Source organism: Phyllostomus hastatus, unplaced genomic scaffold (genome assembly GCF_019186645.2).
Source record: "Phyllostomus hastatus isolate PE091 unplaced genomic scaffold, TTU_PhHast_1.1 phas_contig_254, whole genome shotgun sequence".
Classification (NCBI taxonomy): Eukaryota; Metazoa; Chordata; class Mammalia; order Chiroptera; family Phyllostomidae; genus Phyllostomus; species Phyllostomus hastatus.
The window spans coordinates 10,804,940-10,822,544 of NW_025333810.1; the positions used below are offsets into that span (position 1 = coordinate 10,804,940).

The window sequence follows — 17,605 nt, forward strand, 5'->3', positions numbered from 1 at the left end:
CACTAAAACCACTCTGCGGTATAAGTGCTATAATTATGCCCAAATGAAGAAACTGAGACTTAAGAGTTAAATAGCTATGTATTTTTGGAAAACCACATATTATTCAAATGAATGAAAATTTAAGATACAGTTTTCTTAGTAAATAAGAAATAGTTTTTCTCCTACTAGCTTTTGAATTCCTTGAGGCCAGAGATTAATGACTATTTAATAGGTAACATTATAATGAAATTAACTTTAAACTTTATATTATTTTTAAGATGAAACACAAGAGGGTGCTATTTACCATTCACTACTATTTTTTTTTCTTTTTAAATAATCTTGTGAAATATAGTGCAACAGCAACTTTATTTAATTTTGTTGTTGTTGTCCTGGCTAGAATCCCCATGGCCCATTAGTTTGAATTTCTTTTTTTTTTTTTACTTCAATTTATAGATTATTAGTTTTGTATTGGTGGTGTCCATGTACCAGATGGGCAGTGTGTATCTTCTGGGCACTACATTTCTAATTATATTAAATAATTTTGCTAAAGCTAAATAAAAGTAATGGAAAGTTTTTTGAAGAGGGTCTTTTATTTTTTTAAACCAAATTTCATATTTGAGTCCAAATAATTCCTTGGAATTCTTTTCCTAAATTAAGAACATGTACCTCAATAAATATGACATTTTGCTTTAGGGTACTGTTTTGTTTTTGGGTTTTTTTTTTGAGTATTCACATTTTTCATAGGTGGTATTGTTCAGGTTTAAATATTGACTTTTTTTTCTAAGTTAACTAGCAAATCACAAAGCCTTGGCTGCCTCAGCATCTAGTTACCTTGCTTTTTATATCTGTATTTATCAACAGTATTAAAATTCTCTTTTTATTTTCATTTTGTAATCACATGTTTTGAACATCCAAATAAATAATACTGGCTTCCATTTATTAGATGTGCTATGGGCATTATGCTGAGCAGTTTATCTAAATCATTTAACTAAATTTTTAAGGTAAAAGTAAATGAAGTGAAAATAGACAGGATAGTCATCTTTGATGGTTAAAAAAGGATGGCTACAATATATGTGTTGCCAGTGGAAATAGGGTTCTTCCAAGGAGTCACAAGAAAAGCATGCCAGGGACCCACACAGAGGAGGATCAGGTGTAGTGGTAAGATTTATTGGAGCAAAAATAAAGGACTGTTTTTAGCTGCCCGTGTCTCATCCATGGCCACATAGTTCACCTCCGAACCACTGTGAGAAAAGACCAGATCCCAGAGATGCAGAACTTCTGTGTCTTATTTCTCCATCTGCATGTCGCAGTGAAGGCTGTGCTTGGGTTGCAGCCAATGCTGAGCTTGGACCCGCACAGCTGCTGCAGAGAGATAGTGCACGAATGCAGGAGCGAATGGGTGTTCATGCTACCAAACCAGGCCTTTGTTAAGCTTTGATTGTATCACCTGGAGCTTGGGAGTGAGCAGGCTGTTCATACTAATCAGTTTCTTTCCTAATTCTTTGCAGGGTTTGTGCTGAGCCCTTCCCTTAACTGAACTTCTCTTTACCCCAGGTTTGTCAGGCTAGACCCCACCCCTTTATGTCACCATTTTGGCTCCTATTGCACATGCCTCAAAGTTTTGTCGCATCGCATCATCTAGCTCCCATTGCGCATGCCGTAACACCCCTCACCCCCAAGTTTAGCTGCTGCTACACATGTGTCTAGCTAAGGAATTTGCCCTGCTGTTTTTATTCCTTCATCAGTAATCCCAGCTAATTACTGGTAGCCAGTTCTTCCTGCCTGCTTTAAGAATTAAGTTGCTTGTTAGAAGATGCTACTGTCCTTTGGGGACCATGGATGCTGTGGCTTCCTAGTGAATTAGGCTTAATGTCCAATTCCATTTGCTCCCTTCCTTAACTAACTAGCTGCTTATACTAACATATGGGCAAACCACTGAAATTGAAAAAACTAAGCATGAAAAAATAAAAGGTATACTGGAAACTTTATTCTGAGTAATAACTCTAATAATGGTTTTAAATTTAGAAGGACCACCTCATACCATACACAGAAATCAATTCCAGACATCAGTCCAAACATGAAAAATAAAACTTAAAGCTTTTGTTTTCTTCTGTAGAATATCTTCTTGACCTTGCTGTAGGCAAAGATTACTTAAACTGGACATAACAAAGATTAATTGTAGCCCTGGCAGGGTCACTTAGTTGGTTGGAGCATCGTCCAGTACACCAAAAGGTTGCAGAATAGATCTCAGTCAGGGCCCATACCGGAGGCAACCAATTGATGTTTCTCTTTCACATTGATGTTTCTCTCTTTCCCCCACCCTTCTCTCTCTCTAAATTAGTGAATGTATCTTCAGGTGAGGATTAAAGGAAAGAAAAAGACCAGTAGAAAAAATGAGGAGGAGTCTTGAACAGACATCACAAAAAGCACATCTAAATGGCCAAGAAATAGGAAATTGTGCTCAGTCTCTTTAGCCATCAGGGAAGTAGAAATCACCACCACACACCTATAAGAATGGCTAAAATTAAAATATTGACAATATAAAGTGTTAGAAAGGATATAGAACTGTGGAAACTATCATGTATTGCTATTTGGGGTATAAATTTTTATAATTGCTTTGGAAATCTATGTGGCACTGTCTACAAAGCTGAATGTATGCCACTCTGTGACCCAGCAGTTCTCTAGCTATACATGCAGTAGATATGTGTGCATAAATTTACTAAAAAACATATAAAAGGATGTTCTTAGCAGTACTAATTCTAACAGCCCAGTTCTAGAAACTCCCCAAATTTCTGACAATGGTGGAATAGATAAATACATTGTGGTATATTAATGCAATGGCATATTGCGCAACAAGGATCAGTGAGCTATTGTATTAATGACAAAGAATCTAATCACAAAGATTATATACTGCATGATCCCATTTAAATACAGTTCAGAAACAGGCAAAACATTATCTATAGTGTTAGGGTAATGTTACCTTTGATGGTGGTAGCAACTGATGGAATATAAGGGGGCTTCTGCAGTGTTGGTAACATTCTAACACTTGATTTGGGTGTTGGTTACACAGATGTGTTTACTTTGTGAAAATTCATCAGCTTGTACATTTTTACAATTTGTGCATTTTTCTCTTTGTATGTCATACTCCAGTGAAAATTTACCATTAAATGGCCTTATTTCCCATAACTTATTTAACTATGATTTCATAAATTGGTATTCAGACCATTTCCAATTTAAAGACACTGTTTCCAAAGAAATATTTTCCTCTTTATCCATGGGAGAAGTTTTCTCTTTTTTGATCCCATTCTTACTTTCCCCAAGAAGTTAATATGTGTGAAGTGCTTACTCTGTGTTCAAGCAGCATTATCTCATTTAGTTCTTATAACAAGAATCTGTTATAACAAGAAGGAAAATGAATCTAAATTAGCTGAAAATAGAATGGATAAAGTCATTTCAGGGGCCATGTCACCAAGTCCTTGAGGGAAAATTAATAAAGTTGAGAATTTGGGTAGATACTCAATGATATTTATTTTCTACCTACCACAAAAAAAATGAAATAAGCTGGAAATTTAATTGAGGCTGACATGTATGTTCCACACTTATTAGCTGCTTCTTAGTAGCTGTTATCTTAATAGCTGTCTCCTTTCCATAAATGAAATTATGAGTAAAACGTATATTCTTGGTTACTACAGACCTCTTATTTTTCTTAGTGACTCTGGTCTAAGTCAAGGGTCAACAAACTACAGCTTGCATATCAAATCCATCCTGTCACCTGTTTTTGTAAATAAAGTTTTTTGGAACAGAGCCATGCTTATTTGTTTAGGTATTATCTATGGCTGTTTTTGTGCACTTAATACAACTTTTTAATTTAAAAAAGAAAAGTATGATAATAGATTTACAGAAATTTTTGTTCACAATTAAGAATTGTCTGCCTTGTAGATAGTAGATTTGATGAACTTACTTAGTTCTTAAAAGCTTTTAACCCTTTTCTCTTTCTCTTTTTTTTTTAGGTATTTGTGGAAACATTAGACAAGTGTTTTGAAAATGTCTGTGAACTGGATTTAATTTTCCATGTAGACAAGGTACTACTGTACTGTCAAATCTTTTAAGTTTTTTAATCTAAGGAAAATGTTAGTTTTTAATTGGCAAAGTAAAAATGGATTTAGTGAAACTATTTTATTTCTTTATATTCAATTTTAAGTTATTTTTACTATGAGCCAGACACTGCTTAGAGAAGAAGGTTCAGACACTGTGCTAGAGGAATTCACATCTCAAGGAAGAAACAGTGGCATTAACAAGTAACAGTATGTTCAGAGTGTTAAGGGGAACACACCTGAACCACCTACCTCTGCCTAGGATTGTGTGAATGGAGGACATTATATTTAAACTGGATTTTTAAGGATTAGTAGATATTTTCTCAGACAGAAAATGAGAGGTGGCCCTACAGGCAAAGATGTAAAATATAGGCTTCTCGTGAGGGGGAATTATTTTGATCAAGAGGCCTGATTTTGAAGTGCCTTTAGTGCCATGGATTTTAGACTTGATTCTGATGCAATTTAATCTTTTTAAACAAGCTTTTATTGGCATTATTTTTGCTTTGTCTGTACATTTTGATTACTTTTTTCTACTTTATGGAAGTTGGATTGGTAGATGGAAGATTAAAGACAGGGAAATCAATTTAGAAATCTGTTGCAGTAATCCAAGTAGAAATGAATTAAGGCAGTATTGGAGGGATGAAGGAAAGAATTGACAGGACCTGACGGCCTATTGAAAGCTGGAGGTAAGGGAGGGAAAGAATAACTGAGTTTTCTAATCAGTATTACTGGGTATTAGTGATACAAGATTTAGAAGGAGGAGATTCCACTTTTATTTTATATATGTATAAAATAAATATATATACAGATTTTTCCCCCTGTATCAAATTGTAATGTAACAGATTGTTTTAAATGATTAAGCCATCAAATAAAATAATCTGAAAATAAGCTTTGGAAAATTTTAGCAAAATGTGATTTTTAAAAATTAGCTTTATTGAGGTATAATTTACATGTATACAATTAATTAAAAGTATGATAATAGCGTTACCATTAAATCTGTTGGTATCAGTTTTGGCAAATGTATATAGGTATGTAACCACTACCACAGTCAAGCTATAGTACAAGGAATGCATTTTAATATTTGTGAACATCAAAAGGATATATTTATCTTTAACCAATTTTCTAGATCATTTTTCTCATTTATTAAGTGATTTGATTTCAGGTATAATTCATTTGGACAGAGAACTTAAACTTGACATTTTTAAGAGTTTATTTTTAGTTTTCTACTGCTTTTCTCTAGCTAATATTATGTCTTATGTTTTTCCACATTTACAGAGACCTGTTATTTTTAGTTATTAGGGTTTACAATATTCAAAATTATGTTTTGGTACATGATTAAAATGCTATAAAAAGCTCTATTTTTAAAATGACTGCTCAAAGATCAATAGTTTATATGATACATTTAGCAATTTTTTAAAGAAAATTGACAATACTTAATAAAATATTGCTGTGAGTAAAGTTCTCACATTTTTACAAGAGGATAAAGGTTTTCCTCAATGGGGAAATAAAGCTCTTCCATTCATGACATATAATGATTTTTAAACTTCTATTTTATAAATGTACATTCATTACTAGAAAGTACAGAGAAGAGGAAAATAAACAGAAGCCATCTCAGTTTCAGAGATTGCCCAGTGTTAAAAGATAAATTGAGGCATATTAAAAACTTTAAACCCTGGCTGGGTTGCTCATTTGGTTGGAGCACCATCCCATGCACCAAAAGGTTGCTCGTTTGATTGCCAATCAGGGCACATTTTTAAGTTGTGGGTTCAATCCCTGGTGAGGTTGCATATGAGAGGCAATGAGTCGATATTTCTCTCTCTCTCTCTCTCTGTCTTTCCTCCCCCCTTCCCCTCATTCTCTCTAAATCAATAAATAAATCCTTGGATGAGGATTTGAAAAAAATAAAATAAAGATTTTCAGAGTTAACTTGAGCAAAATTGTTTGAAGTTGAGCAGTACCAAACCAGAAGTGTTAGGAGCACTCTACTGACAGGAGCCAGGCAAAAGGTTTTTATAGAGAAGAGACAGAAGCGAAGCAAGGAAATTATCTGATTAGCTCTAGCTTTAGCAGTTATATTTTTTGTGAAAGTTGAGTTGGCTGTTTATGATTGGTTGTCCTTTGGTCTCCATTTCTTAACCTTAGGTATTTACAGGCTAGGTTTTGGTTTGCTTACATAAGCTGCTGAGGTATTAGAACCACCTCAGTCTAATGGCCTCCTTAACTTAACGCTGGCATTAACACTTAGAGTATGTATATTTCTAGCTAGATTTTTTTTGTATAAATAAGTACAGAAATATGTCTTTAAAAGTAGGATTATACAATGTGTAGTGTGTATAGCCTATTCATTTCACACATTCACACACCAGTGTGTTACTTTTAGTACTTGTCAAAGTTAGCTATATTTCTTCTTTTGAGCTCAGCTTTTATTTTAATTTTTTCAATGCAATGAGACAAAAGAGCCAATATACCTAGAGTCAGAGACCAAACATTTCCTGTCCCCCCTATATTCTCTGTCTAAAACAATGCTAAGCCTTATTTTCAGTCCTTCTATGCAATTTTCCATGTGGCTCCCTGCCCAGTCCCTAAGCTGGTGTCTTTTCCAATTTCTTATAAATCTTTAACTACTGATTTCTATATCTGTCACATAGGCTAATATTGTTGTCACCCTGAAGCAGTGGGATAGCCCACCCTACCCAAAATTGGTTTGACTATAGAGACTGAAGATGCCACATATACACCAGGAGGACCTGATCTGAAAAGGTTTATCATTCACATAATAAAATTTTCTGGGGAGAGCAGGGAACAGCAGTTAACTTAAGGTCTTATGTGGTTATGGGATGGGGCTGGGATGGGTTTCCACATTCAAGCCAGGTCTTAAGTGGTTTGAACTTCCCACCAGTGCAAAGGAAGAAGCAACTGGTCTTTCTTATCCCAGTATGGGACAGAAAAGGAAGGGGGAGTTGTAGGAATTAAAAACTGTCAACAACCAAACATCAAGAATGGAGTCAAACTCTTATTATAGCTATATTATGTGGTGGTAATACCAGTAACTTGGTTCATTTCTTATTTATACTACATGTCCATTTTGGGTGTGCTGGAATGGTCTGCTTCTTTGCTTAAACTGGATTACCTGCCCATTTCCCAATCACTGTAGTTTTAATTGGGCAGCCCCAGGTTGCCACTACTGCAACACAGTGTCAAATTCCTGAGCAAAGATGAGAAAGCTAAAGTTGAATGAAGGGCTTGGTGGAGGGTGTATGACTCTGATATTGACAGCTGTGAATGTGCTTTGTCTACCCCTCACTGCCTTCACCCCCTTCCCCAGCTGTTCAAGATAAGGGATATCTGATTGCAGGCCTAAGTGTCTTTCCTACCCTTCAGGCTAGGAGAATGAATGATTACAAGCCGAGTGGTTTCTCAGTTCACTCCCTCTTTAGGAGTTTGACAACCTATCCTTAAATTGCAGCACGTACAGAGACTCCTCTTCCTTTCTCCATCTGAAAATATCTAGCCATAAAATATCCCAGTAACCAAACCTAAGTACCATTGGGCCAACAGAGAAAAAGACTACCATTTCAACAAGAGATAAGGAACAGTTTCAATAATCTGAACATATATGCTGCATGAAAAAGAACCACTACAGAAGGTAGATGAACACTTGAAATTTAAAAATAATAAAAAGTACTTAACAGAGATGCAATTTTGAAGTCTTCTGGGGGCTTAAAAAAAACATGTTTTTCAAACTGTACTATTTAAAAGGAGAGGATGGTCATAGCTGAGGACTGAATTATAGGTGTAAGGGTAGAAAATAATCTCAAAGCCCAGAATGGAAAGATTAAAGAGAGGGAAAACATGAAGAAAAAGACACTTTAAAAAACATGTATTTTATTTATTTATTTTTAGAGAGAGAGGGGAAAGGAGGGAGAAAGAGGGAGAGTAACAATGTGTGAGAGAAACAGCAATCAGTTGCCTCTCTCAGGACCCATCTGGGGACCTGAGCAACAACTCAGGCATGTGCCCTGACTGGGAATCGAATTGGTGGCCTTTCAGTCCACAGGCCAGTGCTCAATCCACTGAGCCAAACCAGTCAGGGGGGGAAAGAGACTTTAAAGGGTACATTTTACATGCATTATAGAATTTTGATTATGTTATTTAATTGGGGAGAAGAATAGGGCATAATGAGAGCATTTTAGTAGGGAAATAGGGCATCCCAGTGGTAGAAAGAGTTGGTATTTGGTTTGCAAATAATAATAAAGTCATGTTTACTCTGGCTGAGTGACTGGGTTGGAGCAGTTGTCCATACACCAAAAAGGTTGCTGGTTCAATCCCCGATCAAGGCACATACCAAGGCTGCACATTTGATCCCCCATCAGGGTGCATAGGGAAAGCAACCGATTGATGTTTCTCTCTCTCATGGATGTTTCATTCTCTCTCTCCCTCTCTCCCTCTCCCACCCCTACCCTTTCCCTACCTTTCTTTCTCCCTCCCTCACTTTCTCTATAAAATCAATAAACATATCCTCGGGTGAGAATTAAAAAAAATATATCATATTTGTTTGACTAAAACAGCAAGGAAAGAGACAGTATTCATTAATGAAAATTATAAACAATAGAATCTGATTTAAAAGAAGGGGAAATAATATAAATAAAATTTGATCAACCAACACTGTTGGGGGGAAAGAAGTAACAATTTGAAACAGATACATTATTTGATACACTAAGTGTGAACTGAAGGTTTAATGAATTTAATAATTCATTAAAAGACAAGTGATGGGTTTTAAAGTCTCAGTTTATATACGAAAGAGTATTTTTCTTTATTTACCAGTTTTCACAACACTTCTCTAAAACCCTCCAAAATGATCTTTGAATTTTTTTACTATCCTTGTGACTTTTGAATTTTAACATAATTTGCTTTAAGTCACTCCAGATACTGTTTTGTTGTTGTTGTTGTTGTTGTTGTTGTTGTTTTGATGCTCAGATTGCTTCATCTTTGGCCAGTGGGAACTCCTTCAGGTTGTCTTCAGAGTCCTTTTGACATGATCTCTCTCCCCATGGACTTTGATAGCTGCTTTGTGTTCTGGTATAACTAGATAGATTCATTTTGTTCATTTCCTGCTCAAGACATGTTATCAGCCATTCCTTTTAGGAACCTGATTCCTTTTAGGGGAAAATGGTAAATAGAAACCACAGTCTGGAGGTGCTTTATGAAGCGGGTCATTGTTTCTAGGTCTTTTGTATGGACAGAGCATCTCAAATATTTTCTGCCCCAGCCCTCGAGACAGCTATTTCTCTAAGTACCTCTAGTTCCTTATAGTGGACAATGATGTTTAGAAATGACAATCTGAGCACCATGTATGCTCATTGAGAAAGGGGCGATATTACTCCTGGTTCTCTGTGAAATAAGCTGGGAAATAAATACACATACACACATTTATTTCTATATCTTATTATATATTAAACATCATTGAGTTCTTTTTAATACCTCAGAGTCTAGTTAACACTATAGAAGTTATTTTAGTCTTCTCCTTTTTCATATTTGCAAATTGCTTCTCTGACAAGAGATTTTGATTATTTATGTTCTTCTTATTGTTGTTGTTCTAGATACATTTACTTGTTTGTTCAATACTTCTTTTTTGTAACCAAACTTCTGGCTCAGACATTCAAAAGCTAATCTTCAGACATGCCAGTCACCACCCTTCCCTGCCAGCACTAATCAAAAGCTTGGCCCTAGATACATCAGCCCCCACCCCATCTACTCAGCAACTTGTTAAGTCAATTCTGATAAAAATTGCAGTGAGTAAAGTATTTTTAAAAACCTATATGATTTTAAAAAGAACTCAATGGAATTTCTAGAAGAGAAAAAATGTCAATTAAAATTTTCACTGGGTGGGTTTAAAAGTAGATTAGACAAAAATTGAAATAATGAAAGATAGTTTACAGGTTGGGGAGGATAGAATGAGAAAGGTCTAATGAACCTTTATTCTTAGTCTCAGCAGAAGAGGAGAGAAAGAATGAGGCATATTCAATATCTGAGTATCTGATAGCTGATGATTTTCCAGAATTATTATAAGATACAAATCCACAGGTAAAAGATTCAAAGCAGAATAAATAAAAAGAAATCTACATCTGAGCTCTTCATATCCTGCGGAAATAAAAGACACATTAACTTCGCAGGAGCAATGAAAACTGGAGACTGATTTCTCAACAACAACCGTGGAAATTAGAAGACAATGTGTTGAAAGAAAATAACTGCCAAACTGTATTCTAAAATCAGCAAAAATATCTTTCAAGAATATGTGTGAAATAAAGGCATTGTCAGAGGAACAAATAATGAGAGAATTTGCTACCACCAAGCCTTCACTAAAGGAAATGCTAAAGAGAGTACTTTATATAGAAGGAAGTCCGAGACCTAGGAAGGAATGAGATGGAGAGGAGTAAGAGCTAAGAAAATAGTAAATTTGTGGATAAAGATAAAAGAACATTGATTGTTAAAGTACTTGTGGGTTGAGGACAGAAAAATTGTAGCATTAAAATACAAGTCAACAATAACACATAAACCAGGAAGGATCAATCAGAGTTGAAGTATTCTAAAGTCTTTTACTGAGTGGCTCTTACTTTTATAATTAGTAGCTTTTAAAAAAGATTTTTTAAGTATATTTTATTAACTACACTATTACAGTTGTCCTAATTTTTTTGTCCCTTTTATCCCCCTCCTCCTGGCCCCCCCTCCTCCAGCATTCCACCCCACCATGGTTGTACATGTCCATCAGTTGTACATATAAGTTCTTTGGCTTCTCCATTTCCTATACTATTCTTAATTTCCCCCTGTCTATTTTGTGTCTATTATGCTTCTTACTTCTTGTACCTTTCCTCCCCATTCTCCACCTCCTCCTTCTCCCCACTGATAACCCTCCAGGTGATCTCCATTTTTGTGAATCTGTTCCTGTTCTTGTTTGCTTAGTTTGTTTTTGTTTTTTAGGTTCAGTTGCTGATAGTTGTGTTTGTTGTCATTTTACTGTTCATAATTTTTGGTCTTTTATTTCTTAGATAAGTCCCTTTAACTTTTCATATAATAAGGGCTTGGTGATGATGAATTCCTTTAACTTGACTTTATCTGGGAAACACTTCATCTGCCCTTCCATTCTAAATGATGGTTTTGCTGGATAGAGTAATCTTGGATGTAGGTTCTTGCCTCTCATGACTTGGAATACTTCTTTCCATTCCCTTTTTGCCTGTAAGGTTTCTTTTGAGAAATCAGCTGATAGTCCTATGGTAACTCCTTTGTAGGTAACTGTCTCCTTTTCTCTTGCTGCTTCTAGGATTCTCCTTCATTTTAATCTTGGGTAATGTAATTATGATGTGCCCTGGATTGTGCTTCCTTGGGTCCAACTTCTTTGACTCTCTGAGCTTCCTGGACCTTTTGGAAGGCTGTTTCCTTTGCCAGATTGGGGCAGTTCTTCTTCGTTATGTTTTCAAATAAGTTTTCAATGTCTTGCTCTTTTCTCCTTCTGGCACCTCTATGATTTGGATGTTGGAATGTTTAAAATTGTCTCAGAGGTCCCTAAGCCTCTCTTATTTTTTTTAACAAATTTTTTAAAGATTTTATTTATTTATTTTTAGAGAGGGAAGGGAGGGAGATAGAGAGAGAGAGAAACATCAATGTGCGGTTGCTGGGGGTCATGGCCTGCAACCCAGGCATGTACCCTGACTGGGAATCAAACCTACGACACTTTGGTTCGCAGCCTGAGCTCAATCCACTGAGCTATGCCAGCCAGGGCACCTCTCTCACTTTTATGAATTCATGTTTCTTCATTCTGTTTTGCTTGAATGTTTATTTCTTCCTCATGCTCCAAATCATTGATTTGAGTCCCAGTTTCCTTCCCTTCATTTTTGGTTTCCTGTACATTTTCCTTTATTTCATTTTGCATTGCCTTCACTTTTTCCTCTATTTAGTGACCATACTCAGCCATTTCTGTGAGCACCTTGATTACCAATCTTTTGAACTCTGCATCTGATAGGTTGACTATCTCTTAGTTACTTAGTTCTTTTCCTGGAGTTTTGATCTGTTCTTTCATTTGGGCCGTATTCTTTTGTTTCAGCATACCAGTCTGGATGAATATTTCTTTAACTCCTTGGTTGTCGGACTTCCCTATACTTTGATTTTCTGGCAGTTCTGGTTGTTTTTTGTTTTTAAATTTGTTGTCCTTCTTTTGGTTGTGTGAAGAGGCAACATGTATCTACCTATACCTTCATTTTGCCTGAAGTTCATCATATGAATATCTATCAAAGTCATATCTATGACTTTGAGTTACTATACCCCTGTTGTTTTATATTAGTCAGCAATTAGCAAATGTCTTCATTATTATTATGTAATATGTTACTTACATACCTCACTTTCCTATTTTTATCTTGAAAATATAACCAAAATTTTGATAGGCTAACAAAATACATTCCAAATTGATTTCAATATTTTTTCAAAATCTTCATACCTTTTTTAAAATTTATGTTTAATTATAAAATACACATAAAATAAAATTTACCATTTTAAACATTTATAAGTGTACAGTTTAATAGTGTTAAGTGTAAGTATATTTACATTGTTGTGCACACAGTCTCCAACTTTTCATGCCCATTAAACAACTCCTCCTCCTCCTCCCCTCAGCCCTGGCAACCACTATTCTACTTTTTGTTTCTGTAAGTTTGACTACTTTAGATACCTGGTATAAGGAGAATCATACAGCATTTGTCTTTTTGTGTCTGGCTTAATACACTTAGCATAATGTCTTGAAGATTAATGTTCATTTTGTAGCACATGTCATAAGGTTGAATAATATTCCACTGTATGAATATACCATATTTTGTTTCTCCATTCATCTGTCAAGGAATATTTGTGTTACTTTTGCCTTTTTTGAGATTTTTTTCAATTGTTTTTTAATCAGATTTATCGGTGTGATGTTGGTTTGCAAAACCATACAGATTTCAAGTGTAAAACTAAAAAAAAGTCATCTGCACACTGCATCCTGTGCCCACCACCCCAAGCAAAGTCTCTTTCCATTCCTATTTCCCTCACCTTTGCCCACCTTCACCTACTCCCTAGCCCCCTTTCCCTCTGGCTATCACCACATTGTTGTCAGTGTGTATGTGCTATATATATATATATGTTTTTTGGTTAATCCCTTTACTTCTTTCGTCCAGTCCCCTAAACCTCTTCCCCTCTGACAGCTGTCAGACTGTTTCATGTATCCATGCCTGTTTGTATTTTGTTCATCAGTTTATTTTCTTCATTAGAGTCCACATATAAGTGAGATCAGATGGTATTTTTCCTTCTGATGGGCTATTTCACTTAGCATAATAACCTTCAGGTCTATCCATGCTGTTGCAAAAACATTTCCTTTTTTTTCCACAGCTGAGTATTATGCCACTGTGTAAATGTACCACTGTTTTGTTTTGTTTTTAATGAACTACAGAAATGATCCCTGAAAGTATAGTCTTACCACTATTTTATTTTTTTATGCACTCATCTACTGATGGGCACCTGGGCTGTTTCTACATCTTAGCTATTGTAAATAATGCTGCATTAACATAGGGGTGCAAATATTCTCTCAAATTAGTGTTTTAGATTCCTTTGGGTGTATTCCCAGAAGTGGAATCACCAGGTCTAAAGGCAGTTCCATTTTTAATTTTTTGAGGAAACTTCACACTGTCAGTGGCTGTTCCAGTCTGCATTTCTACCAATGGTGCATGAGGGTTCCCTTTTCTCGACATTTTTGCCAGCACTTGTTCTTTGTTGATTAATTGATGACAGCTACTGTTGCAGGTGTTAGGTGATAACTCATTGTGGTTTTAATTTGCATCTTTCTGATGATCAGTGATGTCGAGTATCTTTTCATACGTCTATTGGCCATCTGTACATCCTCTTTGCCCATTTTTAAATAGGGTTGTTTGTCATCTTTGTATTGAGTTGTGTAAATTCTTTATATATTTTTGAAATTAACCCCTTATCAGATGTATCATTAGCAAATATGTTCCCCTATTCAATGGGTTCAACTTTTCATTTTGTTGATGATTTCTTTAGCTGCGTAAAGATTTTTAGTTTGATGTGGTCCCATTTGTTAAATTTTTTCTTTCTTTCCCTTTCAAAAGGAGATATATTGGCAAAGATATTGGTATGAGAGATGTATGAGATTTTACTGCCTTTATTTTCTTCTAAGAGTTTAATGGTTTTGCAACTTCTTTTTAAGTATTTTACCCTTTTTGAGTTTATTCTTGTGTATGGTGAAAGTTGGTGGTCTAGTTTCATTTTTTGCATGTACCTGTCTGATTTTCCCAACACCATTTATTGAAGAGATTATCTTTACTCATTGTATGATCTTGCCTCCTTTGTCAAATATTAATTGACAGTAAAGGTGTGTGTTTATTTCTGGGCTCACTGTTCTGTTGCATTGATCTGGCTGCCTCTTCGTAGGCCAGTACAAGGCTGTTTTGATTACAGTGGCCTGGTAGTATAGTTTGATATCAGGTAGTGTGATACCTCCAACTTTGTTCTTCTTTCTCAAGATTGCTGTGGCTCTTCAGGGTCTTTTTTAATTCAATATAAATTTTTGGAATATTTGTTCTAGATCTGTGAAATACACTATTGGTATTTTAATAGGAATAGCGTTGAATCTATAGATCACTTTGGGTAGTATGGATATTTTAATTATGTTTATTCTTTCAATCCATGAACACAGTATATACTTCCACTTATTTATGTCTTTTCTCAGTTTTTTTCTTTAGTATCCTATAATTTTCCAAGTGCAGATCTTTTACCTCCTTGGTTAAATTTATTCCTAGATACTTTATTTTTTTTTAGGGTGCAGTAGTAAATGGGATTGTTTTTCTTAATTTCTCTTTCTGGTATTACATTATGGGTACATAAAAATGCCACAAATTTCTGAATATTAATTTTGTTTCCTATTTTACTGAATTCTTTTATTAGACTCTAATAGTTTTTTTTTGTGGAGTCTTTATGGGATATCACAATATGATATCATGTATGAATAATGACAGTTTTACTTCCTCATTTCCAATTTGGTCGCCTTTTATGGTTCTTCTTGTCTGATTGCTGTGGCTAGTACTTCCCATACTATGTTGAATAAGAGCAGTGAAAGCAGACATCCCTGTCTTGTTCCTGATCTTAAGGGAAATGCTTTTAGTTTTTGCTTGTTGAGTATGATGTTGGCAGTGGGTTTGTCATATATAGCCTTTATTATGTTGAGATCTGATCCCTCTATTCCCATTATGCTGACAGGGTTTTTTTAAATCATAAGTGGGTGCTGGGTTTTATCAAATGCTTTTTCTGCATCTATTGATATTATGTGTTTTTTATTCCTTTATTTTGTTTATGTGATGCATCATGTTTATTGATTTGCAAATATTGTACCAACCTTGCATCCTCAGAATAAATCCCACTTGATCATGGTGTATAATCATTTTTTATTTTTTGTTTTTATTTATTGATTTGAGATGGGGAGAGAGAGAGCCAGACAAGACAGACATTGATTTGTTGTCCCAATTATTTGTGCATTCATTGGTTGTTCCTTGTATGTTTGTTGACCAGAGATCAAACTCGCAGTCTTGGATGATGCTCTAAAACAGAGGTCTCCAACCCCCAGGCCCCTGTTAGGAACTGGGCTATTCAGCAGTAGGTGAGCAGCAGGCAATTATGTGAGGCTTCATCTGTGTTTACACCCTGTCCCCACAACTTGCATTACCACCTGAGCTCCGCTGCATGTCAAATCAGCAGTGGCATTAGATTCTCATAGGAGTGCAAACCCTACTGTGAACTGCACATGCAAGGGATCTAGGTTGCAAGCTCCTTATGAGAATCTAATGCCTGCTGATCTAAGGTGGAGCTGAGGCTGTGATGCTAGTCCTGGGGAGCGGCCGCAAATGCAGATTATCATTAGCAGAGAGGTTTGACTTCACATAGATCATAATAAATCAGCTGATTGCAGACTCATGTCAAAACCCTATCAGTGAGTGGCAAGTGATAGGTGGCAGGCTTTATAGTGGCAAGTGAGTTGATGTATTTCAGTTGCACAGCTGTATCTGGTAGCGGGCTTTAAGTCAGAATCCAACACTTATTTTAGCCTGCACATGGCCTGCCCATTTTATTTACCAATTCTGTTTGTGCCTCTTTCCCGCATTGTGCACTTGTCTCAGTTACAGTTTTGGTAAGCCCACATGCTAACCATAGCCAAAATGAGTAAAAACAAACGTCTCTGGAGAGTGTCTTTGAAAAGGAGGAAAGACCCAATGACAAAACAGCGGAAAACTCTAAGACTGACGGCACAAAGAAAGCTGCATTTAAAAGAAAATACCAAGACCCCTACTTAAATTGTGGGTTCATTGCAACAGGTGATTCACATTCTTCAAGCCCACTTTGTATAATGTGTGGTAACCAGCTATCCAATGAAGCCATGAAAACTTCAAAGCTGTTTTGCCACGTGGAAACCAAGCACCTTGCACTAAAAGACAAACCTTTGGAGTTTTCCAGAAGAAAAAAATGTATACATGAAGAATGGAAGCAATTATTGAAGGCTACCACTTCATCAAATGTATCAGCACTAAGAACATCATTCTTAGTGTCTAACCACATTGCTAAAGCTAAGAAGCCTTTTACTATTGGTGAAGAGTTGATCCTGCCTGCTGCTAAGGACATTTGTCATGAATTTTTAGGAGTGACTGCAGTTTAAAAAGTGGCACGTGTTCCTCTTTCAATTAGTACCATAACTAGATGAACTGATGGAATAGGAGAGGATATTGAAGCATAACTGTTAGAGATGGACTAATGAGTCACTGTAGTATGCCATCCAGTTTGCTGAGTCTACTGATGTTGACAAGGCAACAATGCTTGTTTATATGCGATACAATTTTCAGGAGGTTATGTGTGAGGATATGTTATAAGCATGTTTGTTGCCAACCAAAACCACAGCTACAGGACTATTCAAGCCTTTGAATGATTACATATCAGGAAAACTGAAGTGGTCATTTTGTCAGTATATGCACGGACAGAGCGACTGCCGTGACTGGACGGCTTGCTGGGTTCACTACTTGAGTCAGAGAGGTCGCTTCTGAATGTGAGTCTATGCACTGTGTCTTTCATAGAGAAATGCTGGCTGGCCAAAAAATGTCACCTGAACTTAACAAGGTTTTACAGGATGAGATTAAAATTATCAACCACATTAAAGTATGATGCCTTTAATGCGCATCTGTTTGCATAGCTCTGTGAGGAGATGGACGCAGAGCACACATGTCCTCTCTTATACACAGAAGTGGGATGGCATTCTAAAGGTGTATCACTGGCCAGAGTTTTTGAGTTATGAGAGCTGCTCCAGAGATTTCTTTTAGAAAAATAATCACCACTGGCAGCACATTTCAGTGACACAGAATGGGTTGCAAAAGTGCCCTACTCATGTGGCCTAGTTAACCTGCTCAACGGACTCAATTTGTCACTTCAGGGGAGAAAAACAGCTGTGTTCAAGTTGGCAG

The 17,605-nt window shown here is 36.0% G+C and overlaps 1 protein-coding gene across 2 annotated transcripts in view; it reads left to right on the forward strand.

The window, feature by feature from the left end:
* Nucleotides 1-17,605, forward strand: part of AP3S1 (adaptor related protein complex 3 subunit sigma 1) — a 75,086-nt gene that overhangs the window by 40,601 nt on the left and 16,880 nt on the right. For both annotated transcript variants that reach the window (XM_045837880.1, XM_045837881.1), the window contains exon 4: nt 3,990-4,061. In XM_045837880.1, coding sequence (XP_045693836.1) covers nt 3,990-4,061 — 72 coding nt within the window. The remainder of the gene's footprint in view (nt 1-3,989; nt 4,062-17,605) is intronic.